Genomic DNA, 25503 nt, shown 5'->3' on the forward strand with positions numbered 1-25503 from the left:
ACAGTGTGGAACTGGTGTGTGTATGTGTGTGCTTGGACCTCTTAATGAACCTCCTCAGCATCAAATCCTAGGGGCCAAGTTCTCTTTGGACCCTAATAATAATAATAATATTTATATGCCACCCATCTGACTGGGTTGCCTCACCCACTCTGGGCGGCTCCCAGCAAAATATTAAAAACACAGTAAAACATCAACAATTAAAAACTTCCCTGAACAGGGCTGCCTTCAGATGTCTTCTATAAGCCAAATAGTTGTTTATCTGTTTGACATCTGATGGCGATACCTGGGTGTCATGACCTGGGACCCAGGTGAATGTCCTGGCCCAGGAAGTATGTCAGAACTCCCAGCACACGCACAGCTATGCTCCCATCCTCTGTCCCAGATCATGTTTCTGATACACAACTGACCTTCGCCTGCTCTTTCCACAACACTGCATGTCTTTATTTGGCTAAAAAGGACCAGCATTATTTCCAGACCTCCTTTGTAGGGTAACAATGGGAGGGGGTTCCACAGGGTGGGTGCCACCACCAAGAAGGCCCTCTGCCAGCTTCCCTGTAGCAGTTCCCTGTAAAATATTTGAGGCCATTCCTTCCCCTCAAGTTGATCGACACTGCCATTCAAATGGTGTGTGTGTGATTATGTGGGGCAGGGCTTACCTGGGATCCCCAATATTTTATTCAAGTTGGCACCCTGCCCCCCAGTTACTCTTTCCAGGAGGCATGGTTTGTCTATAATTGGGGGGAGTCAATGGTACACATATATTTTATTAAGAGGAGGCACCTCAAAGAATCATAGAAGGGACCACGGGGGTCATCTTGTCCAAGCTGCTACAATGCAGGAATCTTTTTGCCTACATGGGGCTTGAACCCACGACCCTGGTCATAGCCAGAATTTTTGTTGGAGGGGGAGACGTTTGTTAGGGGGTGCACTTGCCCCCGGCTATGCCCATGCCCTGAGATTAAGAGTCTCATGCTCCGCACATAGTTTGTCTAAAATTGGGGTGAGTCTATGGTACTTCACGGCCCTCAGGGCGAGTGTGTTTGTATGTAATCTATCTGAACTTGCTTCCTGTCACATGGCGTAGCGGGGTGGGAGTTGGGGAACAGCGGTCCCCCAAATCAAGTAAATAAATGAAAATACTTGATTATTGACCAACTGCGTTGCAGAGAAAAGACCCTCCAAGTGTTCCTATTTTCCAGGGACAGTCCTCGATTTACAGAAGCTGTCCCAGTTTCTGATTTGATCCCGAAATGTCCCCTTTTCCTTAGGCCTTCTATTTTTATAGAAGAAATGTTGGAGGGTATGGAGTTATCTGACCCACAAGCTGTCTGAAGGCAGCCCTGTATAGGGAAGTGTTGTTTTTTAAAAAAATGTTTAATGTTTTGATATATGTTGGCCGCTGCCCAGAGTGGCTGGGGCAACCCAGTCAGATGGGTGGGGTATAAATAATAAAATTATGATGATGGAATGGGACCTCCCTATTTTCATCGGAGAAATGTGGGAGGGTAGGAGATAACTCGCTTCTGCCCCCCAACATAAAGCCTGCCCCCACCCCATAAAATAAACCCTGGCCATGGCCATGTGCTGCCACAGTGGGAGAAGAAGAGCCGCTCTGCACGAGCTCAGAGGCACCCTCGCCACCCCGGGGTGGGGGCAAAGAACACAGGAACCCTCCGCAGAGGCGGCGAGGGGAGGCACCGGGGTCTCTTTTAAAAGTCTGCCCGTGCCGGGCGAGCAGCCCCCGGTGACCTCCGCGGGGGTTTCATCCGAGAAAGCGGCACGCCGCTGTCCGCGCAGCGCTGCCCCCTGCCGGCGCCGTCGATTCCCGGGCCCCGTTTCCTTCCTTCCCCTTCTCCTTCCCCCTTTGGCTCCGGCGACGTCGATCCGAAGCGAGGCGAGCTGGTTTCCCCTTGCGGAGGCCGGCCGCGTCCCCGGGCTCTCCGGCCCCGCTGAGCCCCCGCTTGAGGGCGTGTCCTCCCGGCGCCCCCCAACCTTTCGCTGCTGGCCGGGGGCGGCGAGAGGAGGAGACCGGCGTCGCGGGAGGAAGTGGAAGCGGCGGCGAATAGCGGGCAGGCGGAGAAGGCTTTGCAAGCAGCCGCGCACCAAGGAGGCTCCGGAGACTCGCCCGCTTCGCCCGGGTCTTTCCCGTCCAGGCTCCGGGTTCCCGCCGCCTCGGGCCATCGCGGCTCCTGGGAGGCGGGAGGCGGCGGCAAGCAAGCAAGCAGCAGCTAGCCTCCGCCTCCGCCTCGGCGCCTGCTCCATTATAAAACGGGCAGGGGAGGAAGGAGAAGCCGGAGAGGCTCTTCCCGTCGCCTCGGAGCCTTCCGGGATTCGCCTCGCCGCCGAGGGGCCTGCAGAAAAGGGTTGCACCCAACTTGCTGCTTGCTGCTGCTGCTGGAGGATCTGAGCCCTTCAAGAAGCCCTTTGGCGGGGCGAAGTTTCCGGATGGCTGCTGAGAGATTTCCCTCCCTGGCCATCCCCGCCTCCCTCTCCAGGGGTCCTGCTGCTTAAAAGGAGCGAAATCCCAAATAGATGTGAAGCAGGAAGCTTAGAGACCTGCCCTTCCCCTCCCCCTCCAGAGTGCCCAGGCACCCGAGAAAGACTGAATGGGTGTCCTGTAGAGACAGACACGCGCGTGCATATAGAGAGATATATGCAGATTTCCAAGTGAGTGCCTGCATCTTTTTTCTTTTTGCATACGGGGTGCCTTTCCCGACGCGCACGCACCCTCCTCCTCCTCCTCCTCCTCTTCTTTTTTTCAAAAGAATAACTTGCTCCGGGGTGCAAGTGGAAGGGAAGATGCAGACGTTTCTGAAAGGGAAAAGGGTTGGCTATTGGCTGAGCGAGAAGAAAATCAAGAAGCTGAATTTCCAGGCGTTCGCAGAGCTTTGCAGGTAAGGAGCGAGGATCGGCGGTTTATTATGCTATGTGTGTGTTTGTGACAAAAGAACCTCCCTTTCCCTTTTCTCTGGGACTCTTCTTTAACTTGGCACTTGAGCATCCCTCCCTTCTCCCGAGGATGTGGATGTGACGGGCCTCTTGCTCCTTAATCATCATCGTCTGCTGAGCAAATTGAAGGAGCAGTTGCACAGTGCAGCTTGGCTTAGAACCTCGGTAATTGCCAGTTGGGAAATCCAGCCTTACAAATCATAACAACACCCTGATCAAGGTGAAAAAAAAAAAGGAAAAGTGCCCAAAGCCATGATGATGTGAAAAGCTTATAATTTGCTTGGCTTCCTCTCCACCCCCACCACCCCTCTCCTGATTCACCAAAAACAGATGGGGTATAATGTGCGGCTTTGGGGATTATGTAGACATGTGCAAGGTTCCTGAATAACATATTGAGGAAAGTTGCAGCCACGCTTGTTGTTCCTTGCGAATTTCCTGCGGCGTAAATGCTCTCGTTGGTAAACTGGTCCACCGAGGCAGTTTCCTAAACACTGGAATAGGCAAAAATGACAGAATGTTGGTAAGCTCTCTAATGGAGCGAGCCACATACATCTGAAGAACTAATAGACTGCCTCACTCAGTTTTGCCTTCCTGGACCAAGCATCTTTTTGCAATGACAGCCTCATCTCCCTTGGAAAGTGAAGCCGTGGAAAGGGTTCTCTCCCAAGCCAAGATGGGCCTAAACGTTGCAAGAGCCTTTTTGGAGAAACCTAAAGAACGTGAAAGGCACTTCAGGGTCTCTCTTCGCTTTGCTGTTTGGGAGTTCGATTAAACCTCCATTTGCATGCTCCTGTTCAAAGACTTCTAGGACTTATTAATGGGGAAAGCAAGACAGACTCTTGCTTTGGGTTGAGAACCAAAATGGTAACATAATGGTTCGTGCTACTAAGAACTGAAGAAATGAATGAGCCGATTGTCTTGGTATATAACACAAGGTTGAGTTATATAGTGGTCTCGCTGAAGACAGTGGGGGGTTTCATACGGCTATTTGGGAGACTTCTTGAATGGTTAAACACTATTTTATTTTATTTTTTGCCAGCTGTAAGAAGTTGTTTTTCAAAGGTGGCCGTTTTCCATGACTTCTGTTATGTGTGGCTGCAGCTCTATTCAGCCACTGTTCTGTGCTGCTTATTACCCTTGTCTTGACCTGAATTCCCCAAATCAAATATTCCAGATAATATTTTAAGTTAAAAGCAAGCGAGAACAATCAAGTCTTTATTCATAAACACCCAGACAACAGTATGACCGTGTTGCTAATCCAAGGGTACTTTCTTTGCTCCTTTAACAAAAAAAGAAAGAAAAAGGGAGAGATTTCATCTGTTTGACTATACTGTCTAAGCAGTATCTCCAAGTCTTTTTGACTCAAAATGCAATGCATGAACTTCCTCAGTGCTTTCTGCAAGGCCCTGGCAAAATGCTGGGGGTAGTCGCCGTTGTTCCCCCTCCTGCTGCATCACAAGTTTATGGAGGGGAAGATATTCAACTAGATGTGAGCATCTGGGAACCTGAGCAGATCCTAGCTGTGTGAGCAGAGTGCCCTATGAGGGTATGCCAAAGGAATTTTATGTCCTCCCAAGTCGAAGGAAAGCCTTTTGGGTTACTTACGCAACTCGACGTGTCCTAGAACATAGAAATACTTGCCTTGTGCTGAATGAGACCATTGGTCCGGCTAGTTTGGTACTGTCTATGCTAGCCTGCACCAACCCAGTGTTCTGCATGTTTTGGATTGCAACTCTTGTCAGCCCCAACCAGAATGGGCAGTGTCAAGGATGTTTGCGATTTGTAGTTTAAGACAGCCGGAGGACACCAGATTGGGAAGGCTGTGGGCTCTCCGGGATTTCAGACTTTCCTTTCCTTTTTAATTTGTTTTAAGTGTGAACATTTCATGATGTGGACTTAAAAACACCGGAAGCTGCCTTATATCAAGGCAGACTCTTGGTCCACCTAGTATCTGGTTCTTTCATCTCTTTGAGGCTGGTGCTTGTAATAGTGCTTAGCCTTTTTAGCAAGTGCAACACAAGACAAGTTTGAATAGTATAGACAGTATATATCCAGCCCCATTGGCCTGTCGCGATGGCGAGCAGACTGGGGAAAAGTCGTCCCTTTCCGGATATAGCAAGGCCCGTGGGTCTGGCTACTTTGGAAGGAGTGCTGCAAACTCCCATGATGTGTTTAGCCCCCGTAACATGGGAAAGTGATTAAACCCCGGTTGCATCTAATAAACAGTAGCAAGGGGCAGGCATGACAAGGGGAGGCAGTGGTAGAGTGGAATTTTAGAATCTGTACTCAAAGTAACAGGAATCCTGCACTTAATAAGATAGGCAGGGTGCGTGTATTTTGTTACTGAGAAAATAATTTACTAGTTCAGACATTGCTGGAGCACCCCTGCACCCCGGCTGCTAGTTAATGGTAGATTTGATGCAAAGTTGCATTGTGGCCGCCTGAATTCTTCCACGATTCCCACCTGTTTTTTAGCTGGAGGAGATAGCAAACCTCCTCTAGCCCCACCCCCTTGCTGAATATATTATGAGTTGAGTTTGACCATTTATTAGAATTTGTCCAGTATGTTTCTATGTCCTGTATTAAAGCATACAATCTCCTCAAGGTGTAGGTGGGGTTTTCTCCAGTCTCTGAGCAGTTCTCATGTAACTTGCATTGAGAGTGATTGCACGAACCCCTTATTTTGCTCAGCTGAGATGTCACAGTCCCTTATTTCCAAACTATGGTTTGGTGACCAGGGAGCAGCACACTGTGGGTTCCTGTGCACCCTCTTATGAATGATTCCCTCCCCCCGCCTCTCTTCCATAGTTTGCTGTAACAGTAGCTTAGTGTTACATATATATTTTGGCTAAATATGGCTTGATTTAACCAGGATGGCCCCAAACCATGGTTTGGAGATCCATGTCAAAACCTTGGTTCCAAATCATGGTTTGAAAGCCCAGTCTAATGCCAATCAACACAGTTCTTTTAGGGTCATGAGTACAGTATGTAACTAGCTATAATGGCTGTGCTCTGTCTCCACCTTCAGAGACAGCCATGTTTCTTACTACAAGTTGACCAATGCACCCAACACCTGCATCTTCAGCATGATTCCTGATTCCATTGCATCTTACTTCCCCAAAGCTGATGAGTACTCCTTCTTATGGTCCCTTATTCCCTATTACTTCTGTCACCACCAGCTCCTCTTCCCAGGCTGCTTTTGGGTTCCAGCTTGTTATGAAGGAGAAGCAGGGCAGGTTAATAATAATAATAATAATAATAATAATAATAATAATAATAATAATAAAATTTATTTATACCCCGTCCATCTGGCTGGGTTTTCCCAGCCACTCTGGGCGGCTTCCAATACAATATTAAAAAACAGTAAAGCATCAAACATTAAAAGCTTCCCTAAACAGGGCTGCCTTCAGATGTCATCTAAAAGTCTGGTGGTAGTTGTTCTCTTTGACATCTGGTGGGAGGGTGTTCCATAGGGCAGGTGCCACTACTGAGAAGGCCCTCTGCCTGGTTCCCTGTAACTTGGCTTTTCGCAGCGAGGGAACCGCCAGAAGGCCCTCGGTTCTGGACCTCAGTGTCCAGGTAGAATGATGGGGGTGGAGATGCTCCTTCATTAGGTTGTGAAGGAACGATCGATCTGCATCTGCAGAGCATTTTCAGGTGTGATGTCACAAGTGCTTTTGAGCCTTGCTCGTTTCTGTAAACATGTGCAATAGAAAATCTAAGAAAGGTATGTTAGCATTGGATATATACCTCCTGACCTGGTTGGAGGCCCAGCCTGAAATTCCTACTGAAGTCACGAAATTCTCAGGACCAAGCAGGCCGCTTTGTCAGTCTCTTTATCTCTTAAGTAGGGAAGATCGGAGATAAGAACTGTAAAGTCAAGTTCTTCATACCAGGAAGTGTTATGTAAGTAAAACATTACTGACAACTCTGGTGTTTCCCCCGCAAGCACCTGAAAATTTAGGGACAGAGAGAGCTCGAAATGGAAATACGATAGCAGCCTCACTAGCTTAAACATACCGTGGAAAAGTTACCCGAGAAGGCTCTTTAAAAAATAATAATGAAGGCAATTTTGATACACAGTTTGGGAAACTTCTCAACGAGGTCGTATGAACCTCTTTGATTAATACTCTACTCTTTGCAAATCTTTGCAGAAGTATAACATGCACATGTCTACACTGAATTTTTTATTTATTGCAAATGTGTTTTGGTAAATATTCTCTGCAAAACTGCAGCATAGCCAACTGTTGCATTCCCAAGTGCAAGCTCGCAGTGTCTTTGACATGCACAAATCATGACTTGTCGTCATGGCAATCAATCTGGATGAACTGGATGAGAGGAGAAATCGAGGGGATTGGGGGAGCAGCCAACCATATGGAGGATGATCGTGTGTTTTGGCCCTCTTCTCGCAGAAAAGGGGGAACAGCCAGTAGGAATATTTTTTGCAGCCTGTCAATTGCAGCTTCCGGTTCTGATTTGATAGAATCGTAGAGTTGGAAGGGATCCTGGGGGTCATCTAGTCCAACCCCCTTGCAATTCAGGAATCCTGCCTACATCTGTCTCTGGATGGGCTTGAACCAGCAGTCTTCTGGTAAACAGCCAGATGCACTGACTGATTGCTCCGTGAGGATGATGGCTGTACTTTTGGAGTGTTGTTATGTTTTTCTTTATAGAGAGATTCAGTTTTCTTTTGTCAATTGAGCATAAGGAACCAAAGTTGGACTTCTGTCCCGTCCCCCCCCAAAGCATCTATATCCCACTCTTCAGCTGGAAAAGTTCCCACCATGGCTTTTGAATAGTCTACCCTCTGTTTTTATTTATTTCTTTGCCAAGCTTTTTTAGAGAATTGATCTGATGCAGTGTTGGTCATTTGTTCTGTATATTATTGATTATCCAGTAGGGATTCATCGGGCACCATTTGTTTTAACTTTTAAACCTTTGCTAAAAACATTTCTATGCTGCCAGGTGTACGCAGACAATTGAGAGAGCATCTTCTGTAAAAAAAAAAAATTGGCTGATGATTTTTTGATATTTTGTATGTGGCTTTTATTGTATGTTTGCGTGGTTATGAACATGTTTGATTTTTCTAAAAGAATGATGTTGCGGTATACAAGTCTTCTTTATAAATAAACATTATAAGTTTAAGATTTTAAAGTTCTATGATTTCACTGTATACCACCTTGACGTTGCATTTTATAAATAGTCTTATAAATAAATAAAAATAATTAGTAATTAAACATTGATTGGAATCTTGTATATGATATAAACTGGATTAGAAATTATTGCACATTGTGTGCCGAACACTCGGGACAAGATGCCAAGCATTAGAAATTAGACTAATTACAATCTGCAGCATTAATCAGCGTTTTTATAGCTATGAAGTATATTGCATATCCTCCCAGGAATTCTCATTAACTTTCCCTTTCCACCCTGAACTTGCAGAGACTAGATAGTTGGGTTTTTTCCCTCTGTCAGGTGCTTGCCACGTGCCAGTTAAGAGTTTATTTTTGATTCCAAAGTAAAAATTAAGCCCATTTAAGAACAGTTTAAGAACAGCGGCTCTTGTTCGCTAGGATGCTTTTTAATACTCGAGTATGAGCTGTAGATTGGATTATTGTATTTGCCTTAACCAGGTTTTAAGAACTGTGAGGTTTCTTGTGCTAGCTGTTAATTTGATTTTTGCAAGTTTTATATTAAAAGGTAGGGATGAAATGGTGCTACTAAATGTTTTGGTATGCTGATGCGCTAAGATTTGTTGATAATGCCGGCATCATAATACGAAGAGTTTAATGCTTGGTGTTAGTGCCTCCTGAGCTCAAATTATCCGGAAGGGAGAGCCAGTAGGTAGAGAATTGGAAATGGATTTTGGAGAGTTGGGTTCCAGGCCGAGTGGTTAGCATGGAATTGTCATGCTTTGCTCACGTTTTACAGGGCAACCGTGTGACAACACCATCACCCTGTCATTATTCTCATCTCATCTGTGGTTCGTTGTTTTCCCCCACACTGCAGAAAGTTATGACCTTTTTTTCCAGAAGAATGGAAGAGCATGACAAATATATCTCATTTTATCATACACTGCCATGTGAGGACTGTGCAGCCTATAAATATTTTGGGGGGGTACCCAATGAAGTACTTCCGCTATCCCAACGACTTTTGGCTGTGCGAGCGAAACTTTCCCTTCCTCTCTTCTCCCCGCACCCCCCATCTATTCTGGGTCCTCCCCCCAAACTCTCTGGAACAGATTTGAGGAGGGCATGAGGAGAGGGATAATAAGTTCTGTTGTGCAAGCAGAAACTCCTGTGCTAGCTGAAGCACTTTGTTAAACACTGCCCCTTTCAAAATAATGTTATTTTAAAAAAATAATATCCTTTCTAATCGCCAGCCCTTAAACATATTACTGAAGTCTTTTATCTGCTGTATACAGAACAGCTCTATGCTTATGCAACAATTACATTTGCCACTGGTATGCTAGTGTTAAATCAGTGTTTCCAGAAGCAAATGAAGAGAATATAAATAACAGACACTTAAATATGCAAATCTCTCTGAAACTTCATTTTTTGAGTTTAGTGCAGCCTGCCCCTAAGTTTGCTTTAAGAGATCAGTGAAAACCGTCCTTTATTGGCTTCATGTAATCTGTTGATTCGGTCCCTGCTCCTGCCAACCTAGCAGTTCGAAAGCACGTCAGAGTGCAAGTAGATAAATAGGTACTGCTCTGGCGGGAAGGTAAATGGCGTTTCCGTGCGCTGCTCTGGTTCGCCAGAAGCGGCTTAGTCATGCTGGCCACATGACCCGGAAGTTATATGCCAGCTCCCTCGGCCAATAAAGTGAGATGAGCGCCGCAACCCCAGAGTCGGTCACGACTGGACCTAATGGTCAGGGGTCCCTTTACCTTTAATCTGTCGATTGTATACAATTTTGAAAGCGTTAGCTTTTCACCTCAGCCTTACCGGTGTGACTTCAGATGTGAGCTATGCTGAAATCAGTTTCTATCTCTTAGCCCAGTGATCTTCAACTCTGGGTGCACATATGTTTTTGGACTACAACTCCCATCATTCCTTGCCAGCTTGGCCAATGGCCAAGGATGATGGGAGTTGTAGTCCAACAAAACGTCGGGAGACCCAAGGTTGAAGAATGCTGCCTTAGCCTAATCTACTACACAGGGCTGTGTGGATAAAGTATTGTGCCACCTTTAGTTCCTTGTGTATAATTTTTTTAATTTTATTTTTTCAAAGGCACTGTGGTGGCTGTTCTTAACACCCTCGCCTCCCCAAAATGGTTGGGACTTGTGTATTGTCTGCTAGGGAATTAATGTTGGGTGTGTATTGGTACCATGTACAGTGGTGCCCCGCAAGACTAATGTCTCGCAAGACGAAAAACATGCTAGACGAAAGGGTTTTCCGTTTTTTGAGTCGTTCCGCAAGACGAATTTCCCTGTGGGCTTGCTTCGCCAGACGAAATGTCTTGCGAGTTCTTGCGAGTTTGTTTCCTTTTTCTTAAAGCCACTAAGCCGTTAATAGCCGCTAAGCCGCTAATAGCCGTGCTTCGCAAGACGAAAAAACCGCAAGACGAAGAGACTCGCGGAACGGATTAATTTCGTCTTGCGAGGCACCACTGTAGTTAGTTAGGGATTAGTTAGGCTGAGTCTAAGGGGGGGGGGGACGACCCCAGAATACCTGTGGAGGCAATACTCTGTCCCAAACATTTCAAAGACGTAACTTTGGATTTATTTATTTTTTTAAAAAGAGGGTGTCATTTTGAGGAAGAGCGCTGCAATATACTATACTCCGCATGGATTGATTTCCCTCTGTATGGAGTTCTTTTGAATTGTGACAAAGCAAGATCTCTGCAGCAGAGATGATGACTCTTTGAAACCTATTACGTTACAGTCTAATTTGGGAGCTGAGGTACAATAGGTTTAACACGGGGACAGCTCTTTCCTCACCTCTCTAAGGAAAGCTTTCAAATGGGCAGGCCGAAGCCTTTCAACGTCTGCTTCACAAGAGCGCTCGCCCCTCCTGCAGTTTCCAACAGCTGATATTCAGAAGCATTGCTGCCTCCTCCTATGAGGCAGTGCATTGCCATCACGGCTTAGCAGCATGTTGATGGGAGGGAGGGCGGAACACCAGCAGTTAGGGCTGGGTGGTATCAAGTTTTCAACATGGTGATATATCACCAGCTAAACATCGTGATATACTGATACATCACGATGTCTGAAATAAGGATGGAACTACTGTAGAGGCATTGACTGGCTTCACGGTTTTTCCTGCATTGTGATTTTTGCATAGCACCCCCCCCCCCAATAATTCACGTTATATTGCCAGATCAAAAATTATGAAACCGATATCACGATATGGACTTCAAACCCGCTTTAGATGACATATCACCCTGCCTTAACGCACACCATGAGTCGTGATGATGATGATGATGATGATGATGATAATTTATTATATATACCCCGCCTATCTGGCGGGGTTTCCTCAGCCACTCTGGGCGGCTCCCAACAGAATATTAAAAATGTGATAAAACACCAGACATTAAAAACTTCCCTAAACAGGGCCGCCTTCAGATGTCTTCTAAAAGTCAGATAATTGTTTATTTCCTTGACATCTGATATATTGCCAGGACAAAAACTACGAAATTGATATCACAATAAGGATTTCAAACAGGTTTTGGATGGTATATTGATATATTGCCCAGCCCTACCAGTAAAATGGCTGGAATTGCCACTGCCGCGGGAATAAGTGGAGCATGCGTTTTCTCATCAAGTGCCATAAGGGTGTTTGAATTCCTGGCAGAAAAACGATCTACAGTTGTGATGTGGTTGAATGAGGAGGGTGGGCCACAGCTCAGCGGTAGAGTATCTGCTTTGTAAGCAGAAGGTCCTAGGTTCAGCCCCCAAGTAGGGTTGAGAGAGGCCCCTTTGTGAAATCCTGGAGGGCTGTTGCCAGTCAGTGTAGAATAGACAATACTGGTATAAGCCAGCTTCCCATGGCTGGTATCTGAACTGAATGTGAAGCCAGTGCACTGAAGGGCACAGTCCATTTCTCTTCTTCCCCTGCTCTCTTGCCTAGGTTAGCCAGATCACCGCAGGTGGATGTGGGTGAAAGTTACAGACTGATGTCATTCTTCTGCTGAGAGTGAGAGGGAAACTGCAAGGAAAAAAACCCTTGAGTCTCTGTTCCTCCTTCCTCTTGAAACCAGCCATTGTGTGCTTAGTCGGAACGGAACGTTTTCTCTGTAGTCATTATGAGAGCATAGGGTCAGCTGGCCGGATTTGAGACACAGGCCCTCAGTTGCCGACTACTCCATTAGCATAAACATCTGCCATAGCTTGGTGGTAGGGCACATGCTTCGCACACGAAACCGAGGAACCGGTCTTGTACCTGATCCCTCTAACTCGGTATTGTCAACAATTGCACAATTTCTTCAAGGTCTTCCCTAGTCCTGCCTGAAGATGTCAGGGATTGAACCCAGATGCATTTGCATGCAAAGCTATACACTCTGCTGCTGAACGATAAGTACAGTGGTACCTCGGGTTACATACGCTTCAGGTTACAGACTCGGCTAACCCAGAAATAGTACCTCGGGTTAAGAACTTCGCTTCAGGATGAGAACAGAAATCATGCGGTGGCGGCGTGGCAGCAGCAGGAAGCACCATTAGCTAAAGTGGTTATTCAGGTTAAGAACAGTTTCAGGTTAAGAACGGACCTCCAGAACGAATTAAGTACGTAACCAGAGGTACCGCTGTATATGCAGCCGTTTTCTTCAAGTGGAAGATTCTAGGTTCAGTTCCCTGGCGTCTCAAATAGGACTGAGAAAGACCCCCCTCCTCTGAAATCCTGGTGCTGTGCTAAGGAAACTGTGCTAAGCTAGATGACAATGGTCTGATGCCTGAAAAAGGTAGCTTCCCAGGTTCCTTTCTATATTGTTAAATATTGTCGTTGCTTCATATAAGACCACATTGTATAAATGAACTGGCTTAACTTGGCCCCATAACAGGTTTGTCCGTAAAGTCAAAGAAATAGGTTGGAATATTTTAGATTTGCCCTTTTCTCCCCATAAAAGTCCGCAAATAGCTTTTATATGCCATGAGTATATAATGTTCCTCAGCCCTTTTGTTTCTCTTTTGGAGGAAGGAGCATATTGCGTTACACCCTGCAACAACCAGGCAGTGAGCTGTTGGCGTTATGCAATGCCAAGAACTAAGCGTGTGCTGTTGAATATGAAATTCTAAAAATTCTGTGACAAAGGATAGGTGAGAGAGCTAACAGTCTCTGCATTATGCTGGCTTCTTGCATCCAGTGGGAATATACACCATGGCTAGTAAACTTGCATTGCAGAGTATTTTTTCCAAATGCTGAATTTAATTGCTTTCTCGTAGTGTGTCATGGCCTGTGCCTTTGTGGAGAATCCCAATTACCTTATGGAGCTGCCCATTTACTTATTGCATTTTTACCCCACCTTTTCTTAAAGGAGCCCCAGGGGACGTATGTGGTTCTCCTCCTGTTTTAATTCCCACAACAACCCTTTGAGGTAGGTTAGGCTGAGAGGCAGTGACTAGGTCACCCAATGAGCATCATGTCTAAGTGGGGATTTGAATCCTGGTGTCTCGGGTTCTTGTCTGATACAGGAATCTACAAACGCTGTCCCATCTTCATCTACTTTTGACCTGTTGTCCCACCTCACTGAAATCTAAATCTTAACACCCATGCGGTTGGTGTAAGGTTGGCGTGTTTGTTGTTGAAATCCAGGCCATCTGCCAGTTTAGCCTCATCTGCAGGAAATGACTCACAATAAAGAGTTCTTGCCTTCCTCCTAAAATTCAGGTTTGTCTAGTATGTAGGGGAAAGTGGTTCCATAGCTTTGGGGAAAAGGTAAGAGAAGTATAGCATTCTGTACACTATGTACATCATGGTGCATTTTGCATTTTGCATTACCTCAGACTATTGCTTGGCACTAGTGAATAAGCGTTAGTGTATACAGAGTGAAAATTGCAGCTGTTTCATTCTCCTCTTGGTCCTGCTGTTTCCATTCTCCTTGGAGCTAAGTGTTGCATGTGAGCCTGGGCTTATAGTTTGTTTCACTTGAAACAAACCATTAGCAATAAGTCAAGAACAAACCTTGGCTATACTCATGACAAGTTTGGAGCAAGGCATATCATGAGTCTTGGTTTGCACATAATGGTAAGCCAAACCATGGCTTAGCTCTGGGTAGCAGGACTGGGGGAGGAGTATAGCAGCTGTGATTTTTGCTCTGTGTACCCATTGGTTTACTCATTCACACTAAGCCACAGTTTGGCTTAGTGGTATGTGCAAGCCAGGGCAATGTTTATGTGTTTGTAAGTTCCCTCCTTCTCTTTCCTGCATGGATTCCTCACCACTGTTACATCAGTATTGCCCCTGCATCAAAGTTAATGTCAGCCATGGTTAGCTTTAACCAGAGTTTGAAATCCTGGGGTGAATCTGGCTTGCAGATCGGGTTTTCTTCTTCTTTAGGTAACAATTGTTAGGTTTTACTTGGCATGAATGCCATGCTACACCATGGTTAGCAGATGTCTATAAGAAATAGGAAGGGTGAGTCCACCCCCAGATCCTTTGTCTAATGCATGGTTAATGGATTGCGTGAAATATAGTAAGTCTCCATGAGGCTTTTGTTTCTTTGGAATCTGGCATTGTAGAAGAAGACCCATGGAGATCAGAAGCAACCACCCTCTGGGACCTGTCCGTTAAGAATGAGCAAAATCACCCGAGTGATCCTGCAATCATTTAGCTGTTCCTGCAGCCGTAACACAGACATTCAGATCATTACTTAAACTTAAGGTTTTGAAATGCAGTGTATTGTACTTCATTCATATAGTGTGCAAAAAAATAATAAATGGTAACTGGTCCTTCCGTATTAGGATAAAGTAACTGCAGGAATCCTCTTAAAATATCTGAGTAGCTGCTACTTACTAGTTTAAAGATGCTAATCTTTTCCATGTATGTGGGTAAAAAAATTTCATTGCACAACCGGATAAGGCAGTGCAACTTTGGTTTCCTTAGAGTTCAGTATAGTTCATCAGGGTTAATGAAGTTCTTGTACTTGAATAGCGTGTAATATAGGACTATATTTTATCTAATCTTGACATTATCACCATGCTGGGAATTAAGGACATGATAAGAGCCCTGATGAAGCAGACTGGAGGCCAGCAGTCTGTTCTCACAGTGGCCAACCAGGGGAAGCTATGGGAAGCTTGCAAGCAAGATGGAACAATTCAGATTTGGTGGTGATTCCGTCAGTGAAAAAGGAACCCTCCAGACTAGGAACATAGGAAGAGCTCTGTTGGATCTTGTCCAATATCCTGGTATTTTCATTAGGCAACCAGATGTCTCTAGGAAGCCTACAACCAGGACCTGAGTAAATCAGTCACATGGGGCTGTATCTAGTGAAATGAAAAGACACAACTGGTTTAGGCCCGTCAATTTCAGTGGATCTACTTTGAGTATAACTTAGTTGGCATTTAGTTTTCTGGACTTTTTCTTAATGTAGGCAATGTAAGGGTGGGTTTGGAGTGGACAGGAACTGCCTTGTGTACCACAAGCTAATTCTGACTGCCTAGAAACTCCAAAATTGCCATGGTAGTCATGGAGGGAGGGAGCACACTGGCTGCTGTACAAGTTACTCATTTCCCCCCACTGCCAGTCCATTAGCCACTTCTGCCCCTAGTGGTGAGGAGGAATAGTAGCAGCCATTGCAGCTGCTCATCCCCCCTCTGCTTTGGGGTTATTGTTCTCCTAAAAGGGCTTTCATCTTCTACCTGTGGATTTCAAAGGGGTTGAGTGTGCCTAATATTGCTTAGGATCAGACTTTAAACATGTTGAAGCTTATCAAACAAGTTCCATTGGCAAGAATTGTGTTTTAGAAAAGTGTTTTAGAAACTTTGTTGAGTGAGTGATTCTGTCTCAAACCATATATGTGTCTATCAACCTGCTGTAATTTATATATATATATATATATATGCTTTCGTAGATTTTCACGGGTATAGGTATGCAGGTTTTGGTGTCCTCGGGTGTCTTCCCGTGTAAAAGTTGGGGTGTCTAGGCGACGTTTCGACGAGGTCTCACTCGTCATCTGTATATATATATGCAGGTTTTGGTGTCCTCGGGTGTCTTCCCGTGTAAAAGTTGGGGTGTCTAGGCGACGTTTCGACGAGGTCTCACTCGTCATCTTCAGGCTGGTGCTTTCGGCTTCTTGTTACTGGAACAGAGCAGGATCTCAGTGTTTGAGTTCCTATAAATACTGTTGAGGGGTGTGGTGTATAGCCTCCAATGTTCTGGGCCGAGAGGAAGTTCCCAGGCTAGTGTGCCTTTTCTTCTTTTGTTCCTTAGTTGCTTGAGGGATATCTTGAGTGATTTCTTGAGTGATATCCTGAGTACCACTTAGGTGGGTCATTAGGTGTGGATTAGTTGCTAAAGCCTTTGTGTCTTGACCTCTTGAACTTTGTGAAGAGTTTTTCTGAGAAGATGGCTGTAGTTGTGCTCTGGCTTGGCTTCGTGTATAGGGGCGAGCTGTGGTTTTGTGGCCTGTGCCAGCCAGATCTGTGTAGGGATTGCAGGGGGGTGCAGCATCCGGAGGTGCCATCATGGTTTGGCTACTGGATGGTGTCTGTAATTTATCTGTGGAGAGGGTCTGGGTTTGGGTCTGGTGTGGTTGATTGGTGATGGCGTTCTGTGTGCCTCTGGATCTGGTGTCAGTTTTTGTGGGGAGGGCTAATTTCCAGATGTCTGGCAAGCGGGATGTGTCGTCACGCTTGTTCATGTTGTGAGGGTGTTTCTCTATCTCGATGGCTTCCATGATTATTCTCTTGTGGTGATGTTCCATGTTAGAGAGCAATTTGGAATCTGCAAAATTAATTTCGTGTCCTGTTTCTTTCATGTGTTGGAAAAGAGAGGAAGTTTTTTCTTCTTTTTTGACGGCATTCTTGTGTTCTGCGATACGTGCATTTATTCGTCTGTTTGTTTGTCCAATGTACGTGGCTGGGCAGACTTTGCAGGGTATTTCATAGACCCCTTGGTTTTCCAACTGGATTTTATCCTTGGGGTTTCTGAGGATATTGGCTATCTTTTGGTTGGCGCAAAAGGCTGTTTTGATATTGTGTTTATGGAGGATTTTGCTAATTTTATCTGTAGTGCCCTTGATATAAGGAAGGAGGGCCATGCCATTGTTTTCTTCTGTGTCTTGGTTTTTGGGGGGTGTTTCTTTTTGGATTAGCTTCGTAACCCTGTTTTGCTGGTATCCATTGGCAATTAACACATTTGAGAGATTCTGTAACTCAGTTGTCAAGTGGTCTTTGTCAGCCAGGCGTTTGGTTCTGGAGATGAGAGTCTTGGCTACGGAGTTTATTTGTGCAGGGTGGTGGTGTGATTGTGCATGTAAGTAGCGGTTGGTGTGTGTTTTTTTCCGGTAGATAGTGTGTCCTAGGGAGCCATCAGGTTTTTTGTAGATTAGGACGTCAAGGAAGGGAAGTTGGTTGTTGGCTTCTATTTCCATAGTGAATTGTATTTTGGGGTGTAGGCTGTTGAGATGTGGAAATTAGCCCTCCCCACAAAAACTGACACCAGATCCAGAGGCACACAGAACGCCATCACCAATCAACCACACCAGACCCAAACCCAGACCCTCTCCACAGATAAATTACAGACACCATCCAGTAGCCAAACCATGATGGCACCTCCGGATGCTGCACCCCCCTGCAATCCCTACACAGATCTGGCTGGCACAGGCCACAAAACCACAGCTCGCCCCTATACACGAAGCCAAGCCAGAGCACAACTACAGCCATCTTCTCAGAAAAACTCTTCACAAAGTTCAAGAGGTCAAGACACAAAGGCTTTAGCAACTAATCCACACCTAATGACCCACCTAAGTGGTACTCAGGATATCACTCAAGAAATCACTCAAGATATCCCTCAAGCAACTAAGGAACAAAAGAAGAAAAGGCACACTAGCCTGGGAACTTCCTCTCGGCCCAGAACATTGGAGGCTATACACCACACCCCTCAACAGTATTTATAGGAACTCAAACACTGAGATCCTGCTCTGTTCCAGTAACAAGAAGCCGAAAGCACCAGCCTGAAGATGACGAGTGAGACCTCGTCGAAACGTCGCCTAGACACCCCAACTTTTACACGGGAAGACACCCGAGGACACCAAAACCTGCATACCTATACCCGTGAAAATCTACGAAAGCATATATATATATATATATATATGCATAGGCCTGGTTTGCATGTAACACTAACCCATGGTTCATAATTATGGTTTAATGATTAATCATCTGAATCTGGCCCAGTGGGATAACTGTGGTTCATTAACCGTGAACAAACAATGCTGTAAGTCATGGTTTGTTGTTGCTTTATAAACTGTAGATAATACTTAACACTGTTTTGTGCAGTGTTAGAAATTAGCCAGGCACAATTCCCACAGTGTTGTAAACCACACTGAGATTTGTTCTTTAAAGTATAAAGTAGTATAGAAATGAAATAACAATAATGTAAATAATAATAATAATAATAATAATAATAATAATAATAATAATAATGAAAAATAAATTCCACTGGGGAAAGAAACAGTGCCTAGACATTCCACTATGGATACCATATCCTAGGTTTAAGGTGCCATTTGGCAAGTAAATTATATATTTATAGAGTTTTAAACACTGTTATTTTGCCACCCTGAGGGTCATTTCACTGTGTCGTTAAGCTAGAATGTTAATTTAATAAAAAACTTTGGAACATATAAATTTCAAATCTCTGTACAAACACCTCTGCCCTGTCTTCAAATGGGGATAGTTGTGGCTCTTAATAAATGGAGCAAACTCGTATCAAAACCCAAATCGATAGTTGTATGTAATTAATTAATTAATTAATTAATTATATTAAATAAATAATAAACAAGATAGTTGTATGCATTTAATAAATCGGTGTTAAGTAATACTTTTGCTATTAGGCAAACTGGTGCAGTTCTAATTTCTCTGTACCGGAGTGGTCAACATAGCAACCCCCCCCCCGAAGTTGTTGGACTCCAAATCCCATCAGCCCCAGCCAGCAAGGCCAAAGGTCAAGTGTGATGGGAGTTGTCGCCCAACACTGTCTAGAGGGTACCACATTGGCAACATCTGCTCTTTACAATCTTTTGAGCGTTAACACAACAAGGAGATTTGGGATAGAAGGCTCTAGTGGAATTGCACCAATTATTTTCATTGCTTTTTTACTTACTCTGAAGCGCTTGTTTCCTTATTAGCCTGTCCCCTTGTATGTACACATTTGCACAATGGACATTGTTTAGTGGGAGAGAGTTGGCACAGGAACCTTTTCCTGTAATATATTTTTCTTTTCTGCCTTGAAGTTGAAAAGTAACAGCCAACATAACTCCACGTTTGCTTGGCCAACTCCCACCATGATGTCTGTTGCTGACATGATAATTAAACATATTCTTCATTTTCATCACCCCTGCTTGGTATATTTGGCAGGATTCTGTTTCACTCGGTTCCAAGTTGAAATCCTTTCTGTGTGCACCTCTGGCATCTGCAGGAGAGTGGTAAAGTAACATTTAAACAGGAAAATGTGCAGGGCAAGGAGGCAGGAATGTAAAGTTCAGATCTAGGCTGTTGGTTTATTTACATCTCTTTTCCAAGGATGCTCCTTAACTTTCATGTCTGCCGTCTCAAATGTGAAATAGGTGATGCAGCAGCAACAAGAACTACTGCTATTTTAGGCTGCATCAATGGAAGTATAGTGTCCAGGTCAAGGGGGGTAATCATACTACTCTATTCTGCCTTGGTCAGACCATACCTGGAATTGTTGTTGTTTAGTCGTTTAGTCATGTCCAACTCTTTGTGACCCCATGGACCAGAGCACGCCAGGCACTCCTGTCTTCCGCCGCCTCCCGCAGTTTGGTCAAACTCATGCTGGCAGCTTCGCGAACACTATCCAACCATCTCGTCCTCTGTCGTCCCCTTCTCCTTGTGCCCTCAATCTTTCCCAACATCAGGGTCTTTTCCAGGGAGTTTTCTCTTCTCATGAGGTGGCCAAAGTATTGGAGCCTCAGCTTCAGGATCTGTCCTTCCAGTGAGCACTCAGGGCTGATTTCCTTAAGAATGGAGAGGTTTGATCTTCCTGCAGTCCATGGGACTCTCAAGAGTTTCCTCCAGCACCAACACCTGGAATACTATGTCCAATTCTGGGTACCACAATTTAAGAAGGATATTGACAAACTGGAACGTGTGCAGAGGAGGGCAACCAAGATGATCAAGGGTCTGGAAACCAAGCCTTATGAGGAGCTGGTTTCAATGCTGGTGACACCACAACTTGTCCACTACACTAAGCTAGCTTAAGAGGCAACGGGCAGACTATGCCGTTTGAGGCAGACACCACACACTACCTCATAGTAAGGCTGTTAGAATACTGAAATACTGTGTCCAGTTCTGAGCACTGCAGTTTAAGAAGGATATTGACAAGCTGGAACGTGTGCAGAAGAGGGTGACCAAGATAGCGTCTGGAAACCAAGCCTTATGAGGAATGGTTGAAGGAACTGTGTATGTTCAGCCTGGAAAAGAGGAGACTGAGAGGAGAGATGATAGCCATCTTCAAATATCTGAAGGGCTGTCACATGGGAGATGGAGCAAGCTTGTTTTCTCCTGCTCTGGAGGCTAGGACTCGAACCAGTGGCTTCAAGTTACAAGAAAGGAGATTTCGACTAAACATCAGGAAGAACTTTCTGACAGTAATAGCCCAACAGCAAATAGTCAAAGGTCAGTTTGCTGCAGCCATGCAAGCAGAGACCTGTTGGGAGCTATCCAGTTATTTGTCTGATGTTCCCTTCTAACTTTTGATCAAAACCGAAGCCTGGTTTTCTTCCCAGAGCCAATTGACAGTTTCCTCCATAAGTATATAAATCTTGAAAACAAAATGCTTAAAACTCTCTTTTCTTTTCTTTTTTCTCTCCTCCATACTCACTCCCTATTGCAATTAAATGAAAAGTACGCTAAATAAAGTATATGTTGGAGAATGTATTTATGGAGGTTCTCTTTAGTTAATCGAAGTTGCATTCTAGTTTTTGTTTGGTGCATCGGATATTGGGTAAAATCACTTCAAATGTTTGATTTGCAAAAACAAACAAACAGCTTTTGCACTCACTGCATTCTGTGATTTAATGCAAACACTCGCTTTCAGTTTAGAGGCCCCTAATCTGTTCCTAAGAATGCAACCAGTGTGTTTATAGAACCCATAAGAATAATTAAATTGCAGTCATGGGTGGAGGGATGCTTCGTCCCGTCCCCCCGTCCCCCACGAAACCAAAGAATGGTATTAATGTGTTGCACTGGGAGATATTTTCAGCTAACTGCATGTTATTCATTCCTGAAGAATCTGAAGCAATGTCTGTGTGTGGGTGTCTCTAGAGTCAGGGTGACAGCAGCAGGAGATAATTATTTGAGTATTTATGATGCAACAGTGATGATGGTGCTCTTGGGTTAGCCTGAGCTGCATCTTTCCCATTGCTCCCCTCCCCCCCTTTTGAACTGAGCAAACTTATAGAGTTCAGTTGATTAAATCTGGTAACTGTGTTATAAACTTTTTTTTTTTAATAAATCAAATTTATTGCTGCTAACCTATGTTAGAAAAGTTCCAGAAAGGCATCTGGAAACTCAAATTGGCATTTTAAAAATTTGCGGTTTAGGTGTTTCATTTTAAGTTCCCCCATTTTCCTCACTAGGCAGTTAAAAAAAAATATGCTTGCCCTATGATGAGTTTATAAATAGATGATCAAACTGACTTAAATAACGCAAATTACTTGGGAGTGTCACCCATTTCATTTGAACAGAAGAGATAGTAATTTAAATGCACAAAAATTGAACCTGTTTTTTATACTTCTGCTGTTACTGTGTTGTCTTCTGTCCATCTCCCTGGCAGACAAAGGTTCAATGTCTTGGAGAAGCTAAAAGATTTCTTCCTGACCCATCGCCCAGAGAATTGTGATTGATGTTTGAAGTAACTCTTCCCATGATGGAAACATTTTTTTAAAAAAATAATAATAATTGGAGTTATTCAAGTTACTAGATAGGGTAGAAAGAATACAGATCTTGATTAAGGAAGCCATCATAAAATGTATTCAAGCCCTCTGCAAAGTATCTGGTAGTCCATACATACCGGATGTGTGTTAGTCACATTGGTGCTGAAGATGGAACAACAGAGCCAAGGCTGATGGTGCAATTATTGGTAGGTAGAGGAAGCAGTGGTGGCATTTGGCTTAAGTACTAGGGCACAGAGTCTCCCCCTACCCCTAGCCTTTTCATGCCATCTTCCCCTCTTTCGAGCTCAGAGCGGCATGTTATTCCCACCAGAACCCTGTGAGCTTCACCCAGTTTGCGTCCCAGCTGATGAGGGCTTGTGGGCATCCAAGTCCAAAATGAGGACATTGGCCTCATTCACACATGACAGTAAACCATAGTTAATGGTATACCGTGATTGCGTCCTTTTGGCCTGTTTCACTTCTTCCCACCAGCACATGGAGGATGCAAGCAACAATTCCTGGCTTAGATATGTGTCCCTTAAGCCTAAGGCACTGCTTGAAACCTTATGCTGCAGCTCGATTACTGATATTATCTGCAGGAACATTGCAGCAGTTTCCTGAGTTGATGTTCCTCGTTTGACAACAACAAGAAACTGAGTCTTTAGTGTCATCAGTCCAGTCCTGTGGAATACTCCGTCAACAGAGATTTGTGCAAGAATACATCTTTCCACGATAGTTACCTGATTTCCGATTTTAACTCTCCCCCCTCCTATGGTTTTTATTGCACAGTCGTAGCTTGGATCCTGAACGCCTTGCGAGTCGAACATTTTGGTTCCCAAACGCCACAAACCCGGAAGTGAGTGTTCCGGTTTGCAAACGTTTTTTGGAACCCGAACGTCTGACGCGGCTTCCGAATGGCTGCAGGAGCTTCCTGCACCCAATCGGAAGCCGTGCCTTGGTTTCCAAACATCTTGGAAGTCGAACAGACTTCCGGAACGGATTCCGTTCAACTTCCAAGGTACGACTGTATTGTTTTTATATACAAATTTTGCAAACCTGTCTGATTTTTAAAAAATGGATTATTGGTATATAAGTGCTTAAAATAAAATAAATGAATAAAATGAATGACATATCTGATTACCATTTGCTAGGGAACAAGAATAGAAGAGGGCTACTGTCTTGCTTTGTGGGCTTACCATATTCATTTAGTGGGCCACTGTGTGCACTTAAAAAGGATCCCTGCTGGATCAGGCCCAAGGCCCCTCTGGTTCAGCTTCCTGCACTTCCGCGGGAATAAAATGTGGGACGAGTTGGGTCCTTTGTCTGATCCATGGAGGGTCTGTAGATGTCCTTAGGTTCATTGTTTTGTGCTCCTCCTCCTCTCCTAACCTTAATTTCCACCAGACTTGAAACCAGCTTCAATTCTAGTTAAAAGCAAAAACCTGTTGATAAAAGCTGTTGGGGTGAATTCACACTTGAGAGGGGAAGGACCATATGATTCAAGGCTGACATTCTACTTTTCTAAACTTGTGTTTCTGAGGCAGAGCTCTTTTTTTCACTGCAATCTTCCAGGAGGTTCCTGTTAGTCATAGAGTAACTATGACTAAGTTTCTCATTTACTGGCCACATCAATAAATTTTTCATATAGTTGCCACAGCACTGTAAATCGCTGCCAGTCTTCCCTTTATCTAGAAGCAAAGCGTCACTATACCGGAATGTCTCTGGCTGATTGTTCTGATAAGGTTCAAGAACGAGACTTTTGAATGACGGTGTCTTAAATGAAAGGAAGTTTAGTCAATCCCTCTCTGACATTCAGGTGAAATGAAAATGGATAAGATAAGGGTTTGTGCTACAATAACTTCCAGCAGTTCTGCTATTAGGAAGACGCAATGGTTTTGTGCCAGCTAAGATTCTTCAGATGGAGTGAGTTTAGGACTGTTGACCACTAGTACTTTATCTTTCGGGTGCTTTTGAATCTGCCGTTTTCATGGGCCCCAGTGCCAATAGGCTAGATTATTGAGGCCTCCAACTGCACCTTCATTCATTCATTCCATTCACATTTGCTCTTGCACAGGGGAGCTACCTTCTGTTCACCTTGGTATAAATGGGTTACCAGATACCCCTGGGAAATTAAAGGTGGTCAGACACCTTGTGGATCTTAAGCATGTCTGCAGTTGCACACATCTTATGCTCCAGATGGTGTGTGAGGTCGATTTTGACCGTGACTGTTAGACTCTTGCTGAAGATTTAGTCACCACAAGTTAATGACCTTCTGGGGTCATAAAACAACAATGAACTTTGCATCTTCACTAACAGCTGAGGGCCTAAGAGGCTTTTAGCTACTAAAAAAGAAATGTGAGTAGTAACAACAGTTTCTCCAGATACAGTGGTGAGCCAGGAATGCAGAAATTGATGGTGGTAGTGTGTGTGTGGGGGGGGGGACACTCCCCCCCATCCAGGCCCCAAGTGTGTTAAGTCAGTAAGAGGTGAGTAAGAGGTCAGTAAGAGGTGCATTGAAGGTTTTGTTCTAGAGCTGGAAATTAATGAGCCTCCTCGTTGTGTTGAGTAGGTGAAAAACTGATTTTTTTCCTCTCTCTCTGGCTTCTTCAGTGCTTATAAAAGTGACCTGAAGCCATTTTTTGGTGGCACGGAGCTGCAATCCCCCCCCCCGACTTTATCTCGCTAGCTGTAAATGGAAAAATTCGGAAATTGCTGCGTGGTAGTGGAAGAAAATACATTTAATAGTGTTGAGTTTCAAGATAGTGGCTGTGTCGAGATTTAAAGATAGCCCAAGTGAATGTGTACTTAATTCCCTATCAGATTCTTAACCCTCTCAAACTTAAGATATTTATAATACTTGATTGGGGTTGTTTACAGATCTAGTAAGGAATCCAGGGACAAGATGGTCTTGGGTAAATAATCTGTTTTAGAGACCTCTAGTCCTACATCTGCCGTATTCGAAACCTCAACTGGGTCACTAACTCTCATTAATGTTTATGTTTCAAACAACATTGGTGCCAAAAGGGACAGTTTGTCTACACATAGAGATATCTCTTGATCAACCGTGGAACAGGTCCCGACAGAATTCCATAAGAATTGTTCTGGCCCAGTGCTGAATTATTTGCTGCAAGGCAGTCTTTCAGAAGCATAAACAAGATTATTCTGAATAATTCAGTAACAGGAAGAAGTTCATAGAATTACATATGACTCTTTGTGAGTCCCCTCCCCCCCCCCAAAGCATTGGAAGATTCTGTAACTTGCAATTTACGCATTGAAACTTTGCAACCATCAAGGTATGTTCAAATACAGTTGTGCCCCGCAAGATGAATGCCTCGCAAGACGAAAAACTCGCTAGACGAAAGGGTTTTCCGTTTTTTGAGTCGTTCCGCAAGACGAATTTCCCTATGGGCTTGCTTCGCAAGACGAAACGTCTTGCGAGTTCTTGCGAGTTTGTTTCCTTTTTCTTAAAGCCGCTAAGCCGTTAATAGCCGTTAATAGCCGCTA

General features: G+C 44.4%; 1 protein-coding gene across 1 annotated transcript in view; it reads left to right on the forward strand.

The window, feature by feature from the left end:
- The first annotated feature begins 1755 nt into the window (after positions 1 to 1755).
- Positions 1756 to 25503, forward strand: part of ITPK1 (inositol-tetrakisphosphate 1-kinase) — a 124536-nt gene continuing 100788 nt past the window's right edge. Inside the window, exon 1 of the mRNA XM_028717223.2 lies at positions 1756 to 2894. Coding sequence (XP_028573056.1) covers positions 2800 to 2894 — 95 coding nt within the window. The 5' untranslated portion in view covers positions 1756 to 2799. The remainder of the gene's footprint in view (positions 2895 to 25503) is intronic.

The sequence above is a fragment of the Podarcis muralis genome, chromosome 1 (assembly GCF_964188315.1).
Source record: "Podarcis muralis chromosome 1, rPodMur119.hap1.1, whole genome shotgun sequence".
NCBI classification, from domain to species: domain Eukaryota; kingdom Metazoa; phylum Chordata; class Lepidosauria; order Squamata; family Lacertidae; genus Podarcis; species Podarcis muralis.